At 43.4% G+C, this 24,370-nt stretch overlaps 1 protein-coding gene across 1 annotated transcript; it reads left to right on the top strand.

Moving 5' to 3' along the window:
• The first annotated feature begins 2,282 nt into the window (after positions 1–2,282).
• LOC133071379 (salivary lipocalin-like) lies at positions 2,283–7,118 on the top strand. Its single transcript, XM_061163981.1, has 7 exons — positions 2,283–2,378; positions 2,745–2,881; positions 4,237–4,310; positions 5,290–5,394; positions 5,754–5,855; positions 6,051–6,098; positions 7,036–7,118. The coding sequence occupies exons 1-6, from the start codon at positions 2,283–2,285 to the stop codon at positions 6,086–6,088; spliced, it is 552 nt and encodes a 183-aa protein (XP_061019964.1). The 3' UTR covers positions 6,089–6,098; positions 7,036–7,118.
• Positions 7,119–24,370: the final 17,252 nt, after the last annotated feature.

Here is a 24,370-nt window from a genome sequence, read left to right on the forward strand (position 1 = left end):
CAGAAAGTTACAGTGTGGAGCTCTAAGGGTTGGGAGTGGTGGTAGAACGGGACTGTAATCCTGTGTGAAGCAGTGGTAGCTCACTCGCCCTTCGCACCACAGTCCAGGGAAAGTTGTGCAAACCTGGTTGCTTATAGGCTGCCCCCCATTCTCGGAAAGAATCAAATGGGGGGAATAAAGTCCAGAGCCTTTGCTACCATTTATCAAATTCAGTTCTTCCATCCCAGGGGCTTGGAAACCCACAACCCACCTATGATGACAAAATAGCAGTGACTGGATATCAGTTAAGCATGAGCTAGTAATGGTCACACAAGGACCTGGGATGAATTTTTTAAAAATATGGACCATTTTTATAAAAATCTGTAGCTGTATTTCTTCTGTTTTATGTTTTGACTTTTTGGCCACAAGGCATGTGGCATCTTAGCTCCCAGACCAGGAGAACAATGTCCCCTCCATTGGAAGGCAAAGTCTTAACCACTGGACCACCAGGGAAGTCCCTGGGAAAACTTTTAAAGCAAGCATAGATAGAATGCCACAATTCCTAGGTCCACTGCCTGTGCCTGCTCCTCTCGTGACACCAGTCACTCTCTCTCTTAGGGGCACAGAAGGGGACCATTGGGAATCCCTGGTGGTTCAGCGGTAAAGAATCCTCCTGCCAATGCAGGAGACTTGGGTTCAGTTCCCGGGTTGTAAAGATCACCTGGAGAAGGAAATGGCAAACCACTCCAGGATTCTTGCTTAGGGAATTCTGTGGACAGAGGAGCCAGGTGGGGTACAGTCCGTGGGTCACCCAGAGTCAGACCCGCTGAGCAAGGCAGAATGTGCTGTAGCTTTTAACAAGCTCCAGTTGAGGGTCAAGGACCCTAACACAACATTGTCCTCTCACCTGCCAGGTTCTTCCCACATGCTCTGCACTTCTGCAGTCCCTCCCTAGCTTGCAAGACCCACCCCAAGCCCTGCCGTCTCCAGGAATAAGTCTCTGACCCACCAGCCCAAGATGTGCTAGACATTCTGTTGAGGGTTCCACACAAAGAGTCTCGCTGAATCCCTTCAGTGACTCACTGGCAGGTATAATTATCCCCATGATGAGGAATCTGAGGTTCAGAGATCTTAAATCTGTCCTCATGGCTTCAAAAAGGCAGAGATAGGAAGGAAGCTCAGGTCTCCATGACTCCAAAACCTGTGTTCTTAGGCATTTTCCGTTTTTAAAAATATGTGTTAATTTTTTACTGTATTGGGTCTTACTTGTGGCATGTGGGCCCTGTAGTTCAGACACATGGACTCAGTAGTTGTCACTCATGAGCTTTGTTGCTCTGTGGCATATGGGATCTTAATTCCCCGAACAGGGATGGAACCACATCCCTCTATTGGATGGCAGATTAACCAATGGACCACCAGGGAAGTCCACTTAGGCACTTTCTTCATGATACTGCCTCCTACCATCACCCCTTTGCTAATCAATGATGGTCTGGACTTGGTCACACTCACTGGAGTTATTTTCATGCTTGTAAGATTAAGTTCTTCCAGAGTATATGAAGCAATTCCCCACCTTCCTTGAAGGAAGGATGGCATCTTGTACTTCTCTATTTATCTTATGAGACCTATGAATGGTGAGGTATAAATGGTGATTAAACACTTGCTCAGTCATTGTGTAGAAAGGAGAAAGTACAGGGGTTGAGTTCAGAGAATAAGGAAAAGGCATTTAAATGTACGGAATATCAGACACCATACTTTAAAGACGTTGTTAAGATTTTATTCAACCCTGTTTTAACCAACTCTGTGTTAATGCTTTGTGATAGTTACCCTCACCTTTGGCAGAGACAGTTTCTTTGTTTCTGAGGCTATCAAAATGGAGTGACTCTCCAAATTCCACTGAGACACAGGGTCTCCAAACAGCCCACTTCCTGGTTAGGCTCCCTTTCTGCCACATGTAACTGGATTTTGGATTCTAAGCCAGATCCACAGTTAAATCTGGATCCACAAGGCAGCCCTTTCAAGCCTCCACTATTTTTCTTGAGTTTTTGTTTTGAGAAATTTAAGGTCACTAAATAGATCTAAAAGAGATGATGTTGCCAACTTCAAAAGGTCAGGAACAGTCCTTGGCCTCACCTAAGTGAATGACAGCCCATTTCACATTGGGGGAGGAGCAGAGGTGGTGCCTTGAGGACAGTAAACTGGACCTGGAGTGGATATAAAACAAGGGGCCCTGGGGAGCCAAGCCACCATCAGGAAGAGACTCACTCCCAGTGACAGTAGAGAAGACAGCGCTGTCTCCTGCCAAGATGAAGCTGCTGCTGCTGCTGTGTCTGGGGCTGACCCTAGTCTGTGCCCAGGAGGGAAATTCTGATGTTGTGAGAAGCAACTTTGATATTCCAAAGGTAAGGGCAGGGAAGCATAGTGACTTTGAATTTTGCAGCATAGTTTGGAAGATTCTGAAGCAGGGTGGCGATCTGTGAGGGCAAGAGTTCCTTGACATAGTAGAGGAAATGGGAGGTTTCAAACCTTGGTCTAAGGGCAGAGGTGCCATGTTAAAAGGTGACAACACTTGGGGAAGCTTCAACTTACAGGAGGAACAGTGAGCAGTGGCAAGTGTCCTCGATATGACACCAATCAACCAGAGTCTAATTTCATCTTCACATCACCATGTTGAGTCCTGGCCCAGAGGTCAGGGTACAAGGAGACAAGGGTTCATGTTGTATTCCTTTCCTCTTTTCTCACACAATCATTTTATTGATTTATTTTAGATTGCAGGGGAGTGGTATTCCATTCTCTTGGCCTCAGACCACAGGGAAAAGATAGAAGAAAATGGTAGCATGAGAGTTTTTGTGGAACACATCGATGTCTTGGAAAATTCTTCATTGTCATTTAAATTTCATACAAAGTAAGTATGGGTTTTTTTGCTTGGGAAAGGAAACATAGAAGTCTGAATATGGTCCTGGACCTTTACACACAAACACGTAGACACATACGTATGCATACATTCTGCATCTGTACCTAAAATCGGGGTCCATCATCTAGCACTGACCCAAGGCTTGATGAACCTAAACCTGTGACATTTCTAGGTTTGGAGATAAGAACTGGGACAGGAATACATGTAAATGGGAGTTCAGGTCAGTTCAGTTGCTCAGTCGTTTCCGACTCTTTGCAACCCCATGGACTACAGGATGCCAGGCTACCTTGTCCATCACCAAATCCCGGAGCTTACTCAAACTCATGTCCATCAAGTCAGTGATGCTATCCAACCATCTCATCTTATGTCATCCCCTTCTCCTCCTGCCGTCAATCTTTCTTGAAGATTGAGTTCTTGATCTGAACTCAAGGAGTTCATGATCTGAGACACAGTCAGTCCAGGTCTTTATTTTGACGACTGTACTTCTCCATCTTTGGCTGCAAAGAATATATTCAATCTGATTTCAGTATTGACCATCTGGTGATGTCCGTGTGTAGAGTCTTCTCTTGTGTTGTTGTAAGAGGGTATTTGCTATGACCAGTGTGTTGTCTTGACAAAACTCTGTAAGCCTTTGACCTGCTTCATTTTGTACTCCAAGGCCAAACTTGCCTGTTACTCCAGGTATCTCTTGACTTCCTACTTTTGCATTCCAGTCCCCTATAATCAAAAGAACATCTTTTTTGAGTGTTAGTTCTTGAAGGTCTTCTAGGTCTTCATAGAACCATTCAACTTCAGCTTCTTCATCATTACTGGTCAGGGCATAGACTTGGATTACGGTGGGAGTTGAGGAGGTAATGGGTAGAGGGGTGTCAGATCATTAGTAGTATGGAAAGACATCACAGGTTAAGAGCACCAGATTCAGAATCAATAGCTGATCCAGTTCTTGAATCTCCGAGTTACCAAGAAAATTCATCTGTTTCTTCCTCAGTCTTCTCTGGAGTAAAAGACAATGACATAATTCTCTCTGTGTATTTTTGTGAGGATCAAGTGAGATGATGTTTGTAAGTCACTATCTGAGAAGTTGGCACTGGGTCAGAACCCAGCTAATTCTCTAGGCAAGTGGCTGTCATAATAGTAATAGTGGGAAGAGGTGATAGAGGCATAGGGAAAGAAGTCGTGGACTCATTCTAAAGTACCAAATGAAATGAAATAATGTAAATAAAAGTGCTTTGGACACTATACCCAAAATGGTCAACAGCTAATCAGTGGAATGGGAAACTCAGGTAGAATGTGAGGGAGCCAATCCCATCAGGATCTCTTGGGCATCAGCTCATTCTGTTTTACAGGGTAAACGGAGTGTGTACTGAGCTTCCTTTGGTTTCTGACAGCACAGGAGAGGATGGCGTATACACTGTTAGCTGTGAGTATGTTTTTAAAAAAAAAATCTTTCTAAATTCTACTTCCAAGTGCAAGGAATTTGCTAAAGTCCAGGATCTTGATCAGTTCCTGATATGCATAATAATAATCTAATGTGGCCATCTAATAGCCAATATCCTAAATTTGGCAGAAATGTGTGTGTCAAAGCCAGTGCCTGGCATGCAATACCATCAGACAGAGAAAGCAGCTTGGTCATATGTACTTCCTGCAACAGAAGGAAGTTGGCAAATAAAAAGCAAGTTGGAAGGACAGCTTCTCATTCTTTGCCTACTTAAAAAAATAGATTTATTTATTTTTGCTACACCAAGTCTTTGCTGTTTTCAGGCTTTCTCTAGTTTCAGCAAGCAGGGGCGACTCTCTAGTCGCAAAGCCCAGGCTTCTCATTGCGGCGGCTTATCTCTTGTTGTGGATCATGGGCTTCATGGCTTTAGCACTCTCGGGCTCAGCACTTGCACCTCATGGGCTTAGTAGTTGGGACTGTGGGCTCTAGAGTATACAGTCTTAGTTTCTGCGAGGTATGTGGAGTCTTCTTGGACCATGGATCAAACCTGTGTCCACTGCATTGGCAGATGGATTCTCAACCACTGGATCAGCAGGGTAGTTCCCTGCCCCACTTTCCGACAATGTCAAAAGATCATTGCCACAGTGTATCATTCAGGATATAGCACTGGGTATATAAGGCCAATGGGGCTTGTAGAGAAGACAGAGGCACGTAGTTGGCAGAGATGGTTGAAGGAGGTAGGTAAGTCTCAGGTGTCAGGATAGAGGGGAAGTTACTTCTGTGACTGAATTTTTCTACCCCTAATGGTCATTGCCTCAAGATGCCTAGAGAGATGCAGATGGAAGGCAGCAGACATCACTATTTCTTCCAGGTTTTGTTGTGTGGGAGAGAATAAGTAAAAGGATTTACTTCCCTCCCACAGACCTAAGAACTTCTGAGCTATGTTTTGTTTTCTCCACAGATGATGGAAAAAATATATTTCGCATACTTGAAGTGAACTATAGTCACCATATTATTTTTTATCTTGAGAACTTCAGCGACTCGTACAAACTGCTAGAGCTCTACGGTAGAGTATTTTCACGCTGGCGCTCATCTTAGGGTGGGGAGACCAGGGAAGGAAGGAAGCCTGGAGACAGAGTGGACCTCCCAATGGTACCCTGGGACCTCTCTCCTCATTAAAGACAGATGCTCCCCTTTGGTAAAATCTCTCAGGCTCAGTGATGGGAAGATGATGATTCTCTCATTGTGCCAGAAAGATATCCTAGAGGTGTCACATTCAAGAAAGACTTTTTTCCATCCCTGAGACTTGTGCCTGAGCACGCAATCAGTTCCATTCCCTTTCCCACTCGGCCGGAGACCCACCCCTCTCATGAGCCTCAGTCACCAGGAAACAGGACAAAGCCCTCCCTGTTACTCTTCCCACAGCCCGAGAACCAGATACGAGCCCAGAACTCAAGCACAAGTTTGTGGAAATTTGCCAGAAGTATGGAGTTGTTAAGGAAAACGTGATTGACCTGACCCAAGAGGGTAAGTTGAGCTATCTCTGGCTTTCTCTGCCTGAAGTCCCATGTTGCTGAGTAGGAATGGTACTGAAGGGAGAAATCCAAGAGGAGTTAATACCCCCATTCAGTCCCCTTTGTCCTAACCTGGAAAACCATCTGGTTTCATTCTGGGAAATACACTGGGGTTGGAGTTTGAATGTGCTCTTCTCTGCCTCTACAGATCGCTGCTTCCAGGCGCGAGGGAGTGGAGTGGCCTAGGGCTGCAGTGGTGAGCTCTGCTGGGGACGCGGCGGCCCGGGCTCAGTACCTTCCAGAAGCACTAGGGGTTTACAGTAGAAGATTTAAAAAATCACAGTAAAGATAATTTGGTAGGAAGAGCTTGAAATTTGGAGTTACAGGACCTGGGTTCAGGATCTACTCCTGCCAAGAGCTTTTAAAGCAAATCACATACCAATTAAAAGGGAACAATGATGTCTACCTTACAGAATTACTGTGTGAATATAATGCTGCAGAAAAGGGCTCAGTAATTGATAATGTGGGAAAAATCAGTATTCGACTTACAGTTTTAAACGGGAAAAGGATGTAAATATGAAACTCAAATACATTCTGTGTTTGTAGTCCATCTTCTAATCCTGAAAGCCCATCTCACCCTCCAATATATGGAAAAGATTTCTCCCTCCAGTCTCTGCACATCCTTAACTTGTAATCTGGAAACAGAGCTGTCTGAGCTCCCAGTTGTCCTCCAACCTGGAAAATAGACTCTTGAGTTTCCTCCTCTGTTTCCTGTCTCAGACTTATTGTGTGGCTTCATTCAGATAATGTAAGTGAAAGTCTTAGCAACTATGGCTTACATAAAGTCAGCATTTAATAAAAGATTGCTATGGCTTTTGCCAATTTGTCAAAGACACTTTAAAACTATCAGTGCTGAAGATGGCAGAAAGAAGCCTAGCATCCTTCATTGCTTCCACTCTTCTTTTCATAGGCTCAGTTGGGGCAGGCTAAGATGGGATCAAAAATAGAAAAAAACAGGAAAAGAGTCACTAACACCCTCCCTTTCCCTATTCTGGCAAATAGCATGGGTTAGAATGCAGGTTGGTGACTATTTCTTCAATGTATTTTTGGAAATAGAAATTCTCTTTATCCTCAGTTCAATCTGAGAAGCACTTAATATGCTTTTGTGTTCTCATTCTCATTTGCTTATTTAGTGCCACCTGATTTGGGCTCCAGAATCTTCTCTTCCATGGTTCCCATCTTATGACAAGTGCTGGGACCTGACTTCCATCACTATCACATGTGAAGGCACCGTCTCTGCATCTTCAGGATATTCCCTAATTATCTAGGAACACTTAGCAGCTCACCGAGAATCAAAGTTTCCTTCAGATTTCCGATTCCCTTTGCCCCATTCAGGACAACAGTGCCATGGATAAAACCTTCCTCAACCTGTTCAATAAATGATTTGCCTTGCAATCAATCATGTGGTTTTTCTTCGTTTGTGTAAGAGACGTGGGGGTGGCAGGAAGAAAATGAGGCCTCGTGACCATACTCTTCCCCTAGCCTCTCAGAACCTTTCCTGAGTTTCAGGCTTTCCCCTCGTCTGCAGTCATTCTCTGTCCCAGCGAGTGCTACTTGTCTTCTGAGTTGCCCATTTCTTAGTGACCTGATAAACTGTAAGACTTGCCCTAGAAATTGCTGCATCCTAGAATTCTCTTTTTCAGTGGGGGTACTGAGAGAGAGTTCCTACTGGGGCTGACACCAGCTCAACATGTTTTAGGATACGCCTTTACACCCCAGCTTCTCTAACTCATCCATCCTCTGAGATGGTCAGTGTCCTTTCTTTCTTTTTCTGGTGTGGCAAATGCTTTTATTTTGCAGAAACACATCTATGATGTCTAAGTTGAAAATATTATTATAAGCTGTTATTAATTTCAAAGTCTTCATTTAAAAAATTTTATTTTTAATTTTATTACTTTAAAAAAGTATAGCTGATTTACAATATTTATGCTGTACAGACAAGTGATTCTGTTTTATATATATATATATATATATACACACACACACACACACACACATTCTTTTTCAAATTTCTTTCCATTATGGTTTATCACAGGATATTCAATATAGTTCCCTGTGTTGAATAGAACCTTATGATTTACACATTCTGTATATGGTAGCTTACATCTGCTAATTCCAAATCCCATTCTATCCCCCCCACCACCACCTATTCCCCCTTGGCAACCACAGGTCTGCTTTCTATGTTTATGATTCTGTTTTATTTAGAATGTGTAATATTTTAGATTGCACACATAAGTGGTATCATATGCCATTTGTTTTTCTCTTGGTCAGAGTCTTTTCATACTCTTGGAAAACCTTCAACCACTGCTTTCATTTACTGTGAACATGTTAAGGGAGATTCCATGAAATGTGATCAATACTTATCTTCAGCATTCTATACCTAGTACGGTCAGGAGGCATCAAGGAGGCTAAATGTTATTACTGGTCTCTTCTTTGGGGAGCTTACAGGCTTTGGAGAAAGGGAAATTAAACTTCCCTTTCATTTGTAATCCTTTGCCAACATCAGCCAATAAGGAAAATGGTGTAAGAATTACACATGATTGTAATTGTGTTGTGGCAAAGCAAGACATTGAAAACAGTTGTCATGTGAAAAAAATGACTCGTTATGGACACACAAGGTTCACAAGGTTCTCTTTATATGAACAAGAGAAGACTTTCTAGGGATCTGACTCTCCCCATATCTTTGTTTTTATTGTTCAGTTGCTCAGTTGTGTCTGACTGTTTGTTACCCCATGGACTGCAGCATACCAGCCTTCCCTGTCCTTCACCTTCTCCCAGAGTTTGCTCAAACTCATGTCCATTAAATCAGTGATGCCATCCAACCATCTTATCCTCTGTCATTCCCTTCTCCTCCTGCCTTCAATCTTCCCCAGCATCAGTGTTTTTTTCCCTAATAAAATGGCTCTTCGCGTTAGATGGCCAAAGTATTGGAGCTCCAGATTCAGCATCAGTCCTTCCAATGAATATTCAGAGTTGATTTCCTTTAGTTTGATCTCCTCACACCACAAGGGACTCTCAGAAGTCTTCTCCAGCACCACAGTTCCAAAGCATCAGTTCTTTGATGCTCAGCCTTCTTTATGGTCCAGCTCTCACATCGATACATGACTACTGAAGAAAACCATAGCTTTGACTATATGGACCTTTGTTGGCAAAGTGATGTCTCTGCTTGTCAGTATGCTGTCTAGATGTGTCATAGCTTTTCTTCAAAAGGCAAATGTCTTTTAATTTTCTGGCAGCAGGTACCATCTACAATGATTTTGGAGCCCAAGAAAATAAAGTCTGTCACTGTTTCCATTGTTTCCCCATTTATTTACCACGAAGTGATGGGACCAGATGCCATGATCTTAGTTTTCTGAATGTTGGGTTTCAAGCCAGCTTTTTCACTCTCCTCTTTCACTTTCATCAAAAGACTCCTCTTTGCTTTCTTCCATAAGGGTGGTGTCACCTGTATATCTGAGATTATTGATATTTCTCTTGGCCATCTTGATTCCAGCTTTTGCTTCATCCAGCCTGGCATTTCTCACGAGTTACTCTGCATATACGTTAAATAAGCAGGGTGGCAAGATCCAGCCTTGATGTACTCCTTTCCCAATTTTGAACCAGACCATTGTTCCATGTCTGGTTCTAACTGTTGCTTCTTGACCTGCATACAGGCTTTGCAGGAGGCAGGAAAGGTGGTCTGGTATTCCCATCTCTCTAACAATTTTCAAGTTTGAGTGTAGTCAATGAAGCACAAGTAGATGTTTTTCTGTAATTCTCTTGCTTTTTCTATGATCCAGATGCTGGCAATTTGATCTCTGGTTCCTCTGCCTTTTCTAAATCCAGCTTGAGCATCTGGTTCTCGGTTCATGCACTATTGGAGCCTAGCTTGGAGAATTTAAAGTATTTCTTCATTAGCATGTGAAATGAGTGAAATTGTGTGGTAGTTTGAACATTCTTGGGCATTGCTCTTTGGGATTGGAATGAAAACTGACCTTTTCCAGTCCTGTGGCCACTGCTGTGTTTCCCAAATTTGCTGGCATACTCGGTGTAGCACTTTAACAGCATCATCTTTTAGAATTTGAACTAGCTCAGCTGGGATTCTACCACCTCCACTAGCTTCATTCGTAGTGATGCTTCCTAAGGGCCACTTGATTTCACAGTCTAGGATGTCTGGCTCTAGGTGAGTGATCATACCATCATGGTTATCATGGAAAGAGTTGGACACGACTTAACTAAACCAAACCACCTTTACGTAGGTACGGCTAACACACAGGATGTCCCCAAGGCTTTTGGCCTGAACAATTGAGAGAAGGTAATTGCCCTTAACTCCAGTTAATTAGAGGAGCCTGTTGAGTGGGGAAGGATGAAATGTTTCAGACATTTAATTCATTTATCTAGCTCGTGTGTGTGTGCTCAGTCACTTCAGTTGTGTCTGACTTTTTGTGACTCTATGCACTGTAGCCTACCATGCTCCTCTGTCCATGCGATTCTCCAGGCAAGAATACTGGAATGGTTTGCGGTGCCCTCCTTCAGGGGATCTTCCTAATATAGGCTCTGAACCCACATCTGGGTCTCCTGAGTTGCAGGCAGATTCTTTACCCACTGAGCCACCTGGGAAACACTTATCAGCTCAGATGCTATTTAATAAAAGAGACCCAATTATAATTTAGTATTTTACTGAAAGATGGGTCCAGGTATTCACCACTCAAAACCCAATGAGGCCAGGTTGGTGGAAAGGAAAGTTTGCTTTATTTCATATTCTGGCAACTGTGGGGGAAGAGGGAGGGTGGACATCTGTCCAAAAGCTGACTATCCCCCCTCGCTGCCCCTGCAAGTGACAACTAGTGGGACAAGAGCTCTTCTAGGATGAGGGAGAGGGCTGCATGCAGAGACAGCACCGTCAGCTCTGATAGTCATCTTCAGATTGGTCATCAGTGGTTTGACCACTGTCACGTTGATTGTTTTAATACAGTTTGGTTTGTTTCCATTTCTTTGAGGCCAATTCTTGGAACTGTGGCAGCTTGTGTCACAGCTACAGTCTGGGTCATCACATTTTAACTTCTTCCACTTCATGGGGGTTTCAGTATCTATGAGACAGGATATGGCTCTGAATTATATCTATAGCTTTTGAGAAGGAACTGAAGGTCTTTGACTATGCTTAATTGCCAAGATCCTCTGGATCATCGGAAAAGCAAGAGAGTTCCAGAAAAACATCTATTTCTGCTTTATTGACTACGCCAAAGCCTTCAACTGTGTGGATCACAATAAACTGTGGAAAATTCTGAAGGAGATGGGAATACCAGACCACCTGACCTGCCTCTTGAGAAACCTGTATGCAGGTCAGGAAGCAACAGTCAGAACTGGACATGGAACAACAGACTGGTTCCAAATAGGAAAAGGAGTACCTCAAGGCTGTATATTGTCACCCTGCTTATTTAACTTATATGCAGAGTACATCATGAGAAACCCTGGGCTGGAGGCAGCACAAGCTGGAATCAAGATTGCCGGGAGAAATATCAATAACCTCAGATATGCAGATGACACCACCCTCATGGCAGAGAGTGAAGAGGAACTAAAAGGCCTCTTGATGAAAATGAAAGAGGAGAGTGAAAAAGTTGGCATAAAGCTCAACATTCAGAAAACTAAGATCATGGCATCTGGTCCCATCACCTCATGGGAAATAGATAGGAAAGCAGTGGAAACAGTGTCAGACTTTATTTTTGGGGGCTCCAAAATCACTGCAGATAGTGATTGCAGCCATGAAATTAAAAGACGCTTACTCCTTGGAAGGAAAGTTATGACCAACTTAGAAAGTGAATTAAAAAGCAGAGACATTACTTTGCCAACAAAGGTCCATCTAGTCAAGGCTATGGTTTTTCTAGTGGTCATGTATGGATGTGAGAGTTGGACTGTGAAGAAAGCTGAGCACTGAAGAATTCATGCTTTTGAACTGTGGTGTTGGAGAAGACTCTTGAGAGTCCCTTGGACTGCAAGGAGATCCAACCAGTCCATCCTGAAGGAGATAAGTTGGGTGTTCATTGGAAGGACTGATGCTGAAGCTGAAACTCAAATATTTTGGCCACCTCATGCGAAGAGATGACTCATTGGAAAAGACCCTGATGCTGGGAGGGATTGGGGGCAGGAGGAGAAGGGGACGACAGAGGAGAAGATGGCTGGATGGCATCACCGATTCGATGGGCATGAGTTTGAGTAAACTCCGGGAGTTTGTGATAGACAGGGAGGCCTGGCGTGCTGTGATTCATGGGGTCGCAAAGAGTCAGACACGACTGAGCGACTGAACTGAACTGAACTGAATGTCTACACTATTATTATTTGGTCTCATTTGACTGTTTTCCTTTGTTTCTGCATGCTCTCATTTCTCTGATTAAACTTATTCTTTGACTAAAGCTTTCCAAAGACAAAAGGCAGGCAGAGGACATGGGGCGCGGGGCAGGGACCATAGGATCCTGCTTCGTTTCAGTATGAATTAGTAAATGAGAGTTAGTTTCATAACTTAGTGATAGATTTCATTATCAGCAACATAAATGTAAACATTCTTCAACACATTAAAAGGGAATGTACTAGATCTATATAAGCATTGTTAGATCTCAAAAGTTAATTGTAAGGTGAAAAAAGCCAGTTGCTCAATGATATGTGCAGTATGACACCATTTATATAAATTTAAATAACACAGAACAATACAATACATTATTTACAGATTCCTATAGTATGATCACACAGTGTTTCTTATCACATGCATATGAATCACCTGCGGATCTTGTTAAACATTAGCAGGCTCTGATTTAGCCGGTCGGGGACTGAGTTTAAGATTCCGCCTTCTAACAAGCTTCCAGAGACGCTGCTCCGCCATCAAGGGAGACAGGAGACTCAGGTAAAGTGAAGCTTTCTTACTTTCTTCAGTTGTCTTGCTCTATGTGGATGCTGGAACCTCTCTGTTGCACTTCTGAACTCTCATAAAGGTATTCTTGCCCATGAGTGGTTGTTAAAATAATTGTATCTGTGGGGTTATGTGGGCTGGCACTTCCTATTCTACCATCTTGCTAATGAACCCAAATCAGTTGTGCATCATTTCACCCAAAAGACACACAGAGAGAAAGACATTGAGGTTGTTGTTGTTATTGTGTATTTAAAAAAAAATATTTATTTAGCTGTACCGGTTTTTAGTCGAGGCATATGAACTCTAAGTTGCAGTATGTGGATCTAGTTCCCTGACCAGGGATCCAACCTGGGCTCTCTGCTCCACTGGGAGCATGGAGTCTCATCCGAAAAGTCCCAAAACATTGAGACTATTTTTTATTTTTCAGAACTATTTTTATTTTATTTTATAACTATTTTATTTTTATTTATCAGAACTATTTTTTTTTTTCTTTTTCTAGAATATCTACTGAAATCAGGGATCAAATGAAAATTATGGTGGAATTATTACGGGTGTGGATCCTTGCCCCACGAGGAATTCAGGCCAGGCTTCATTGGGATTTGTGCCACAGGAGGGCTTGAAAACAAGAAACAGGCGCCCTTTCTTCACTCCTAGAGGGAAGGTGAGCTGGTTCCTTACATGGGATAACAACAGGGGTGGGTCAGGGGCTTTGGAGCGGAAGGAGTGCCTTAGGGGGTCTGCTTGTTCAGTCGGTGGGTCTGTGTACCCTGCTTGTTCTTAGCACTTCAGAAGTGGCAGGCATTTGTGGCCTTTTGTATCTTACTGTTCACAAGAACACAAACTGCGCATGTCTGAAGCTATTTTTCAGTTCCATATAGTTTCTTTGTATTCTGTTACTGGAGGAGGCATCTGTCCAGGCTCAAGCACTGCACCAAAGGGTCCCAGTTCCCAGACCATCTCGGAATCGGCTGTCAGTGGGAGCTACCTTGATTCCTTGTCCGTTTTTACTCAGGGATGCAGGCCACACTCACAGCCAAATCCATTCGAGGATTTTCCATCTTGATATTTAAATCCTAAATTGTATTTTCATTTCTTCCTTGTCACCCTATTGTCACTTCACGTCCCATGAACATGTTCCTAGGTTCTGAAAACAAGTTGATTAAAGAAAGGGAAATAAGTCTACTGTAAAGAGTCCCACAGAATAACATTCTAATTACCAGCAAGTGTGAGCTAGGGTTGCACAGCAGATGATATGTGCCACACTTCCTTCCAAGAGTTAAACATTTATATGTTAGGAGACTCTGCTGCTGCGTCAAAGACACAGTTGCATGCATGGATGTGAAGTCACTTCAGTTGTGTCCAGCTCTTTATGACCCCATGGACTGTAGCCCACCAGGCTCCTCTGACCATGGGATTCTCCAGGCAAGAATACTGGAGTGAGTTGCCATTCCCTTCTCCAGCGGATCATCTCGACCCAGGGACTGAACCCACATCTTTTAAGTCTCCTATATTGGCAGATGGGGTCTTTACCACTAGCTCCACCTGGGCAGCAGTTAAGAAGCTCTATCCTTGGCATTCAGCTGGACAGGAGAAATGGGTCCTACATTAGTTTCCTGTTTCTGCTGCAAATAACCACAAATTTAGTGGCTTCAAACAGCACAAGTTTGTTTTACTATAGTTTTGGAGGTCAGAAATGTGACATAGGGCTCCCTGGGCCAAAACCAAGACAGCCTGGTGTCTATAAATTTATTCAGATCATCTTTCTCATCTTTTTTTTTTTTCATTTTTTAAAGATTTGTTTATTTTTTAATTGAAGGATAATTGCTTTACAGAATTTTGTTGTTTTCTGTCATTTTGTGTCTTTTCTTAGAGGTTTAAATTTCCCTTTTTAGCAATCCCCTGGTGTATTCTTGTTTGTTAATTCCCGTATATTGATATTTCAGTTTTTATGTTTATCTGTATTGTTTTTTATATATATTCTGGTGAAAATAGCTCTGGCCTAGGAGACAGAGAGGAGAAGGCAATGGCACCCCACTCCGGTACTCTTGCCTGGAGGGTCCCACTGACGGAGGAGCCTGGTAGGCTGCAGTCCATGGGGTTGCTGAGAGTCAGACATGACTGAACAACTTCACTTTCATTTTTCACTTTCATGCATCGGAGAAGGAAATGGCAACCCACTCCAGTATTCTTGCCTGGAGCATCCCAGGGACGGGGGAGCCTGGTGGGCTGCCGTCTGTGGGGTCGCACAGAGTCGGATACGACTGAAGTGACGCAGCAGTATTGTTTTTTCACCCTTTAGTTATTATCAGAGTTTTTGCTGGTATAGAGAGATGTTATTGATTTTTTTAAGTTGATCTTTCTAGCAACCTTGATGAAATTTTTCATTAGTTATAATAAAATTAGTCCTAATACCTTGTGGGTTCAGTTGGTTTTACAGGTATCTATATATGATCATATTATCTGCAAGTAATGTCAATGTATCTCTTCCAACCTTTACACCTCTCTCTTTTCTTTCCTACTCATACTCTAGCCAGAACCTCCAGGAATACTTTAGCCATTGATACCATATTTTCTATACCAAGGGTTGGCAAACTATGGCACATAGGCCAAATTCAGCTAAGTGCTTGTTCGTGTATAACCCATGATCCAAGAACATCTGCAATTGATGTAATCTTAGAAACATTCACTTTAACCCCACTTAAGCAAAATTTTATTCCAAAACATAATTTCATTCTTTTTTTTAATAGATGTGTGTTTTTTCAAAACTGTACTCAATATTATATTTCAGACTGTATCAGAAAATGATGAAATGTGTTTTCTGTATTACTATGAAATGAAAGTTGTGAAAGTTACTGTGAGTGAAAGTTGTGTCCAACTCTTTGCAATGCCATGGATTATACAGTCCATGGAATTCTCCAGGCCAGAATACAGGAGTAGGTCAGTCAATCAGTTCAGTCCTGTCTGACTCTTTGTGACCCCATGGACCGCAGCACACTAGGCCTCCCTGTCCATCACCAACTCCCAGAGTTTACTCAAACTCATGTCCATTGAGACGGTGATGCCATCCAACCATCTCATCCTCTGTCGGCCCCTTCTCCTCCTGCCTTCAACCTTTCCCAGCATCAGGGTCTTTTTAAATGAGTCAGTTCTTCACATCAGGTGGCCAAAGTATTGAGTTTCAACTTCAACATCAGTCCTTCCAATGAACATCCAGGACTGATCTCCTTAAGGATGGACTGGTTGGATCTCCTTGCAGTCCAAGGGGTTCTCAAGGGTTTTCTCCAACACCACAGTTCAAAAGCATCAATTCTTCAGTGCTCAGCTTTCTTTACAGTCCAACTCTCACGTCCATACACGACTACTGGAAAAACCATAGCCTTGACTAGATGGACTTTTGTTGGCAAAGTAATGTCTCTGGAGTGGGTAGCCTATCCCTTCTCCAGTAGATCTTCCTGACCCAGGAATTGAACCAGGGTCTCCTGCATTGCCGGCAGCAGGAGACCAACTGAGCTATCAGGGAAGCCTCTCTATTACCATTGCTATGTTAGTATCTATAATACATAATCACTTTTGACTCTTGGCCTATAAAATCTAAAGTATTTCCTATCTGGCTCTTTTAGGAAATGTCTTCTGACTCCCTTTTCTACATCATGGCCTTTCCCCAACTATTATTTACTATAGTTATTTGTACCGCAATTTCTCCCAAATAAACAAGTTTCTTGAAAGGAACCCCTCAGAATGCTTTCAATAAAGTAGGCTTGAAATTATAGGATTGTGGATTAAGGAGATATTTTAAGTTGTCCTGTTACCACAACCCTTCAAATATTATGAACAACTTCAACCTGAATGGAGGAAATTTAGATAAATGCCAAATTAACTTCCAGAGTAAACATCAAACCAGGACACCCTGAGGTTACTTTGAAGTTTCAGGGACAATTATTGAAGACTATAAATCTCTATTCTTGGCTTAGAAGACTTTGTCACTTGATTCTGTTGTCCCAGGACAGAACTTGAGTAGAAACTGTCTGCTCCCAGAGGTGGGCCAATCAGGATACTAGATGCTGTCCTTAAAAATTAACACTTCAGAAGCATTGTTTTGTTGGTTTCAAAATGTGTGATAACTCTATTTTGGTAATAATGATCTCAGAGAGGCAGCAGGGAGTGGAGGCATAAAGGGAGATCTGAATTCCCTTGCCCAGGGATTGAACCTGGGTAGCTTGGATGGGAACCAGGGATCCTAGCCCCCAGACCAGCAAGGGCTAGAGGCTAGAAGCTATTTCCCCCTGGATCTTTGCCCTCAGTGAGAATGCATTTATCACAGAGGTAGAAACTGTAAATGCAGGTACAAAGTTTATTGTAAGACATAGCAGAGCAACAAGTGGGACAGCACACAGAGAAACAGTTTGTTTAGATGAGCCAGAAGCAAGGCAGAGATGCACACCTGGAGAGAAGGGATGTGGACATCGGCCTAGTGTGGAGAACAGTGAAGAGGTAGTTAAGTCATTTATAAAGGGAAGTTCTTCCATGTCTTTGTCTTCCTTCAGGCCAATTATCTGCTTTCTTTTTCCACACCTGACCTATGCTAGGACCCTTCCCTGAATATGCAAACACCCCTCAGCCAAGATGGATCTTGAAGTGAAGGCTTCTGGGTAAAGCAAGACTCATTATGGCCTGGCAACATTCTTTGACTTTTGACCCACGGGGAGACTTTCTGTGCGTGTGTAGTGTCTTCCTTGTTCTGAAAGAGGTGGGAGCTGAGATCCCTTAAAGGAAGGAAAGTGAAGTCACTCAGTAGTGTCCAACATGGACTGTAGCCTACCGGGCTCCTCCGTCCATGAGATTTTCCAGGCAAGAGTACTGGAGTGGGTTGCCATTTCCTTCTCCAGGAGATCTTCCCAACCCAGGGATTGAACCTGGGTCTCCCACATTGTAGGCAAATGATTTACCTTGGTCTGAGCCACCAAGGAAGTCCAAGATCCCTTAATCCTTAACTCAAATAGGATTTTGCCTCTCTGTCCTTGATATGACTATTCCCTTTAGGTGTTTATAAGAGATAAACACTGGCTATTTACCCTGTTGCTGTTGTTAGTTCCATTTCGGAGGGTAAACAAGAAGCTGACTGTAAATGGCTTAACTGGAGCCCATCCATCTCTTGTCTCAGGAAATGTTAACACTTTCCTGCTAAAAAATATTCAGCCTGAAGCCCACATCTTTGTGCCCCATGATGTGGGGCAGTTGTAATTGGAGGCTGGTTGTAAATGTCTAACCTGAAGTCCATCTATCTCCTCATCAATAATAGACAATTACTGGCTAACAACTTGGTAAGAAGACAGAGAATGGAGGGCCAGTTTGTTGAGGAGAGCCTGGCCTGGGAAACAAGGTCTAGTTAGTAGCCCTCTCAGGGATTATCCAGCCGCCAGAATCCCCACAACCTAACACAACTACCTTCCTTTCCCCATGTTTCTATTAAACCTGAACTAGTTCCTCACACAGCTTTCCTCAGACACCCCCTGAGCAAGCCCATCTCTGGACCCTGGTCCTTGCTGCTTCCTTTGTGTGAAACGCTCATCTCCCAGATACCTGCATGACCCACTGTCTCACGGCCTCCTGGCCCCTGCGTGACTCCTCCACACCCCAAGTCTAAGTAGCACTCTTTTCCCCACCTTTCCTGATGGGCCTCTCATATTTATCTGTTTATTGCCTGTACCCACTGCCTCTAGAATGTAAACGTGTTGAAGTCAGGGAGTTTGGTTTATTCTCTGCGGTACCAACAGGTGAAACAGTGCTCAGCGTGACACAAGCAGGCCCGCCATGTTTGTCTTCTCCATAAGTGGGGGAATAATAATAATCTCCATAATCTTTCCTGCACCAGAAAGATTGGAGAACCCATCTTCTTTCTCCCTTGTCTGTTGGTAATATTTTCATGAGTTTTAGCTCAGACCAAAGAATGTGGGGCCTTTAGCATTTTTCCCATTGGTGGAGTTGGAAAGATGGGGACTCTAAGGCGATTGGTTCAGAAAATCTCTTCACAAAACACTAGGCCCTGAATATATGGGGGTCTAGTTGTCTAGGCCCCCCCCCCCCCACACACACAGGTTTAGCTGTCAGACTTGAGAGAAGAGCAGAGAATCCATGACCCTTCCTCCCCACCTCTTACAACCTAGTCAGAGGGCTAGTCCCTCTCCATTTTTGTCCAGCCTTCTGGGGGTCTTGAAAAAAGATTCAAGAAGCTGCTGACATGGCAGGTACAAGACTTGGCCAGATAGAGGGAGAAGGATGTTTCTGGAATGTGATCCAGTCTTCTGAGTTGACTCTGAGTGAGCTGAAGGCACTGCTGCTGCTGCTGCTAAGTCACTTCCATCGTGTCCGACTCTGTGTGACCCCATAGACAGGAGCCCACCAGGCTCCCCGGTCCCTGGGATTCTCCAGACAAGAACACTGGAGTGGGTTGCCATTTCCTTCTCCAGTGCTTGAAAGTGAAAGGTGAAAGTCAAGTCGCTCAGTCGTGTCCGACTCTGTGCGACCGCATGGACTGCAGCCCACCAGGCTCCTCCGTCCATGGGATTTTCCAGGCAAGAGTACTGAAGGCACTAGAGGTCTCTAAATATACAGGTAAAAATGGAAGAGCAGATTTGCAGGATTCAGAAGAAAAGGAGGGACTGTGTGAGGGGAGCTCAGGAGACACCTGTGCCTGGGCTTTACTGTTTTCTGTTTCCTCAAATCAGTTTGCCTAATTTGACTCACGCTTTTTTTTAAGATTTTTTTTTTTTTTTTTTTTTTGACTTGGACCATTTTTAAAGTCTTCATTGACTTCATTACAATATTGCTTCTGTTTTTATGTTTTGGTTTTTTGGCTCAGAGGCATCTTGGATCTTAGCTCCCTGACCACTGGACCGGCAGGTAAGTTCCTGACTCATAGATTCTTGTAAACATATATGAGTCTTAAGACAAAAGAAACAAAGAAATTCCTACATTCATGGTCATCTTGTATAATACATATATTACTATAGTTCAGTTCAGTTCAGTCACTCAGTCGTGTCTGACTCTTTGTGACCCCATAAACCGCAGCACACCAGGCCTCCCTGTCCATCACCAACCCCCGGAGTCCACCCAAACCCATGTCCATTGAGTCGGTGATGCCATCCAACCATCTCATCCTCTGTCATCCCCTTCTCCTCCTGCCCTCAATCTTTCCCAGCATCAGAGTCTTTTCAAATGAGTAGCCTCTTCACAACAGGTGGCCAAAGTATTGAAGTTTCAGCTTCAGCATCAGTCCCTCCAATGAACACCCAGGACTGATCTCCTTGCAGTCCAAGGGACTCTCAAGAGGCTTCTCCAACACCACGGTTCAAAAGCATCAATTCTTCAGCATTCAGCCTTCTTTATAGTCCAACTCTCACATCCATACATGACCACTGGAAAAACCATAGCCTTGACTAGACAGACTTTGTTGGCAAAGTAATGTCTCTGCTTTTTAATATGCTATCTAGGTTGGTTATAACTTTCCTTCCAAGGAGCAAGCGTCTTTTAATTTCATGGCTGCAATCACCATCTGCAGTGATTTCAGAGCCCAGAAAAATAAAGTTAGCCACTGTGTCCACTGTTTCCCCATCTAATTGCCATGAAGTGATGGGACCAGATGCCATAATCTTAGTTTTCTGAATGTTGAGCTTTATGCCAACTTTTTCACTCTCCTCTTTCATTTTCATCAAGAGGCTTTTTAGTTCCTCTTCACTTTCTGCCATAAGGGTGGTGTCATCTGCATATCTGAGGTTATTGATATTTCTCCCAGCAATCTTGATTCCAGCTTGTGCTGCCTCCAGCCCAGGGTTTCTCATGATGTACTCTGCATATAAGTTAAATAAGCAGGGTGACAATATACAGCCTTGACGTACTCCTTTTCCTATTTGGAACCAGTCTGTTGTTCCATGTCCAGTTCTAACTGTTGCTTCCTGACCTGCATACAGGTTTCTCAAGAGGCAGGTCAGGAGGTCTGGTATGCCCATCTCTTTCAGAATTTTCCACAGTTTATTGTGATCCACACAGCCAAAGGCTTTGGCATAGTCAATGAAGCAGAAATAGATGTTTTTCCTGGACTCTCTTGCTTTTTCAGTGATCCAGTGGATGTTGGCAATTTGATCTCTGGTTCCTCTGCCTTTTCTAAAACCAGCTTGAACATCTGGAAGTTCACGGTTCACGTATTGCTGAAGCGTGGCTTGGAGAATTTTAAGCATTACTTTACTGTTGGGGTCCTTTAATGGCCCGGAACCTGGTAGTCCAGAGTCAATGATAAAGTAAAAGAGAAAGAGGCTGATATTTCCTGGTTTACTCAGAAAACCAATAAAGCCCTTGACACAGGACTTGCATCACTCATGAAGGCATCAGGCACCCTCTCGAGGGGGTGAAGGCACAGAATGCCTTCTTGAGAGGGTCTTAGAAGCCCAGGAAGGAAAGTGAGCATGACGGATCTCCACACTCCAGGGAATCAGCCGGAGAAAGAGAGAGAGAGAGAGAGAAGACACGGGGAGCTAAGCTGTGATGGAGCAGAGGTGCTTTAATGATTTTTCTGTGAGTATATATAGGCTGTGGTACAAGAAATTTCTTTTGACAATGATAGAGATCAGAAAACCAAACCTACAGCAACCATTACCAAGGGAACAAGGGATAATAATGGTCACGAGGTCAGGAGACAATCCATATCTCAAGAAAGGGGAGCGAGACTAAGCAGTTTTGTCATGAAGAGAATGTTTGCTAAAGGAGACCCAAGCCTGTCTCACACAGTGACCTCAGTTCCTGGGAGTAGCATGTTGCTCTGCTGAAGAGGGACAAAGGCCTCATGAGAGACAGCACGTAGGAATCTTCCTGTTAAACACTCCCAGGCAACTTTACCAGCATGTGAGATGAGTGCAATTGTGCAGTAGTTTGAGCATTCTTTGGCATTGCCTTTCTTTGGGATTGGAATGGAAACTGACCTTTACTATACCTCTTCCCCAAACTGACAGCTATGCCCACATCTCCCCACTGCTTTAAGGCCAGGAAAAGATTTGTAAAAAGCTTCCCCTGGCCACTGGGTTGTTGCTCTCATTTCTCTTTCACTGCACTTTTCCATCTCAGCTGTAAGGCAAGGAATAGAATAAGAATCCGTTTATATCTTCTCTGTTTGTAAAAGGGGAATAATAATAATGCAGGCTCAGTCAGTGGTTGGTGACCAGGTACTTGTGGCCACAAATGGAAGTGCATAGTTTTTCCTATTTTTGGTATGGAAGCATCCCCTAATTCTTTATTAGAAGTGCTTGTGTTCAAGCTCAGTTGCTCAGTAATGTCTGACTTTTTGCATCCCCACGGACTTTAGCCTGCCAGGCTCCTCTGTCTATGGAATTCTCCAGGTAGGAGTACTGGAGCGGGTTGCCATTTCCTCCTCCCAGGATCTTCCTGACCCAGAGATGGAACCTGCCTCTCATGCATAGGCAGGCAGATTCTTTACCACTGTGCCACCTGGCAAGTCCAGTAATTACCAAATAATAGATTGTTGTGAAGATTATATTAGTAAATATTGCAAAGCATTTTGAACAGTGCCTCATACCCAGTAAGTACTATCTGAAGTGTTTGCTGTTATTATGCTTTTAATACATTTCTTGATTCACTTTGCTAATAATTATAATTTTTCATCTATCTCCATCATTGAAATTCATCCATAGTGTATTTTTATTGAACAATTCTTATCAGATTTTTATTTAAGATAATTCTAACTTCATAAAATATATAAGGGAGTTTTCTACCTGAAAATGATTCAAATAGCTTTGGGAGGCTCTCTTCTTTAGAGACTATCATTTAAATTATAGACAATGTATCTGTAAAACAATTGGGCCGTCATCTTTGGTCATTGCTTTCTTCTAATTTTCTATTCCTCTAGGGCTGTGATATTTGTGTTGTCCACCAAAAATTTACATTTCTCCTGAGCACTTTGAAATTAGATGTGCCCTGCTTTAATCAGTGAAAGTGAATGGAAGTTCCATAGGTCCTGTGCATCAAGAATTTTTAAAGCTCCCTGGTTATTCTAAAGTAGAGCAAAAGCTGAAAAAAAAAATGCTTATGTAAAGATGGAATGAATTAGTTCCCCCACACATCTGTGAACTAGAATTCTAGAATGCAGGAGACCCAGGTTCGATCCCTGGGTCAGGAAGATCCCCTGGAAGGGGGAATGGCTACCCGCTCCAGTATTCTTGACTGGAGAATCCCAAGGACAGAGGAGCCTGGTGGGCTACAATCCATGGGATTGCAAAGATTCTGGCACAACTGAGCGACTGACACTATCCAGTGCCCAAGTGGCCAGGGCTGAGTGAGGTACAAAGAGGTCACATGGGCCACTTTGGAAGGCCTCTTCCTGAAAGTCTGGGGCCTGGGGACTTCTGCTGGGGTTCCTAAGACTCTCTGCGAGCCAGAGAAACTAAGTCAATGCAGAGCATGTAGGGGAGGGCCCCCCAAGAGGGCTGTGGGTTGATCGGGAAGTATGAGGCTGGCACAGATGTTTTTAGAACCTGGGTGTCTAGAATTCCCCAGACCTCTCCACACAGGAGTTGCAAAGCTTAGAATTAGAGCCTGCAGGAGCCCTGTGTTGGCAAAACCTGGAGCCAGCAAGTGGTTGGTTGATCTCTGCTGCTTGCTGGTTAGAGGTAGCCCTCAATGTGTTTGGGAACTGGGAACTTCACCTACCAGGGCCCAGGACCCCCCTAGGTATGTTCAGAATTTGGACCTCAGAATTAGGGCCTGGTGGGGAAGAAGCATCTGGCTGAAAGTGAGTGAATTTGGGGTCTTCGCTTACCCAGCAACTCCAGTACCTTTAGGATCTAAGGAAGCACCGTCCACCCACAATAGCCCAGGGCTCCTCCAGCCTGCTCTCTGAGGCAGTGAGTCAGTGCAATGTGGGGAAGTCACGCATTCTAACCTCCAAATATAGGCATTTCCCACTGACCATTAAAAATGAAAATCAGGTTTATGAAAATCAGAGATTCTGTGTGAAAATGCTAACCAGAAAATTATTTGCTATTTTTTAATGATAGCTTTCTTGAGGTATAATTGACAATCAACTGCACATCTTTAAATCTGATGTTTTTACATAGATGCCTCCATGAAACCATCACCACAGTCAGGATAGGGGATATCTTTGTGATCCCCCAAAATATCCTCTGTCCCTTGGTAATCCTTTCCCCCCACATTGCCACCCAAGCCCCAGGTAACCATGTTTCCATTTTCTGTCTCTAGAGTTTGCATCTTCTAGAGATTTATTTAAATGCAGCTATCAGTATGTACTATTTTGTTGTTCTGCTTTCACTTGGCTTAATTATTCTGAGATTCATTCGTGTCGTGTTTATCAACACTCTTTTCTTTTTTGTTGCTGAATAGTGGTCCACTGATGGAGAAGGAAATGGCAACCCACCCCAGTATTCTTTCCTGGAAGATTCCATGGACAGAGTAACCTGGCAGGCTACGGTCCATTAGGTGGCAGAGAGGTGGACACGACTGAGCGACTAACACACACAGTGCTTCATTGCATGAACACACAACAATTTGTTCACCTATTCCTCTTG

This window comes from Dama dama, chromosome 16 (genome assembly GCF_033118175.1).
Source record: "Dama dama isolate Ldn47 chromosome 16, ASM3311817v1, whole genome shotgun sequence".
Classification (NCBI taxonomy): domain Eukaryota; kingdom Metazoa; phylum Chordata; class Mammalia; order Artiodactyla; family Cervidae; genus Dama; species Dama dama.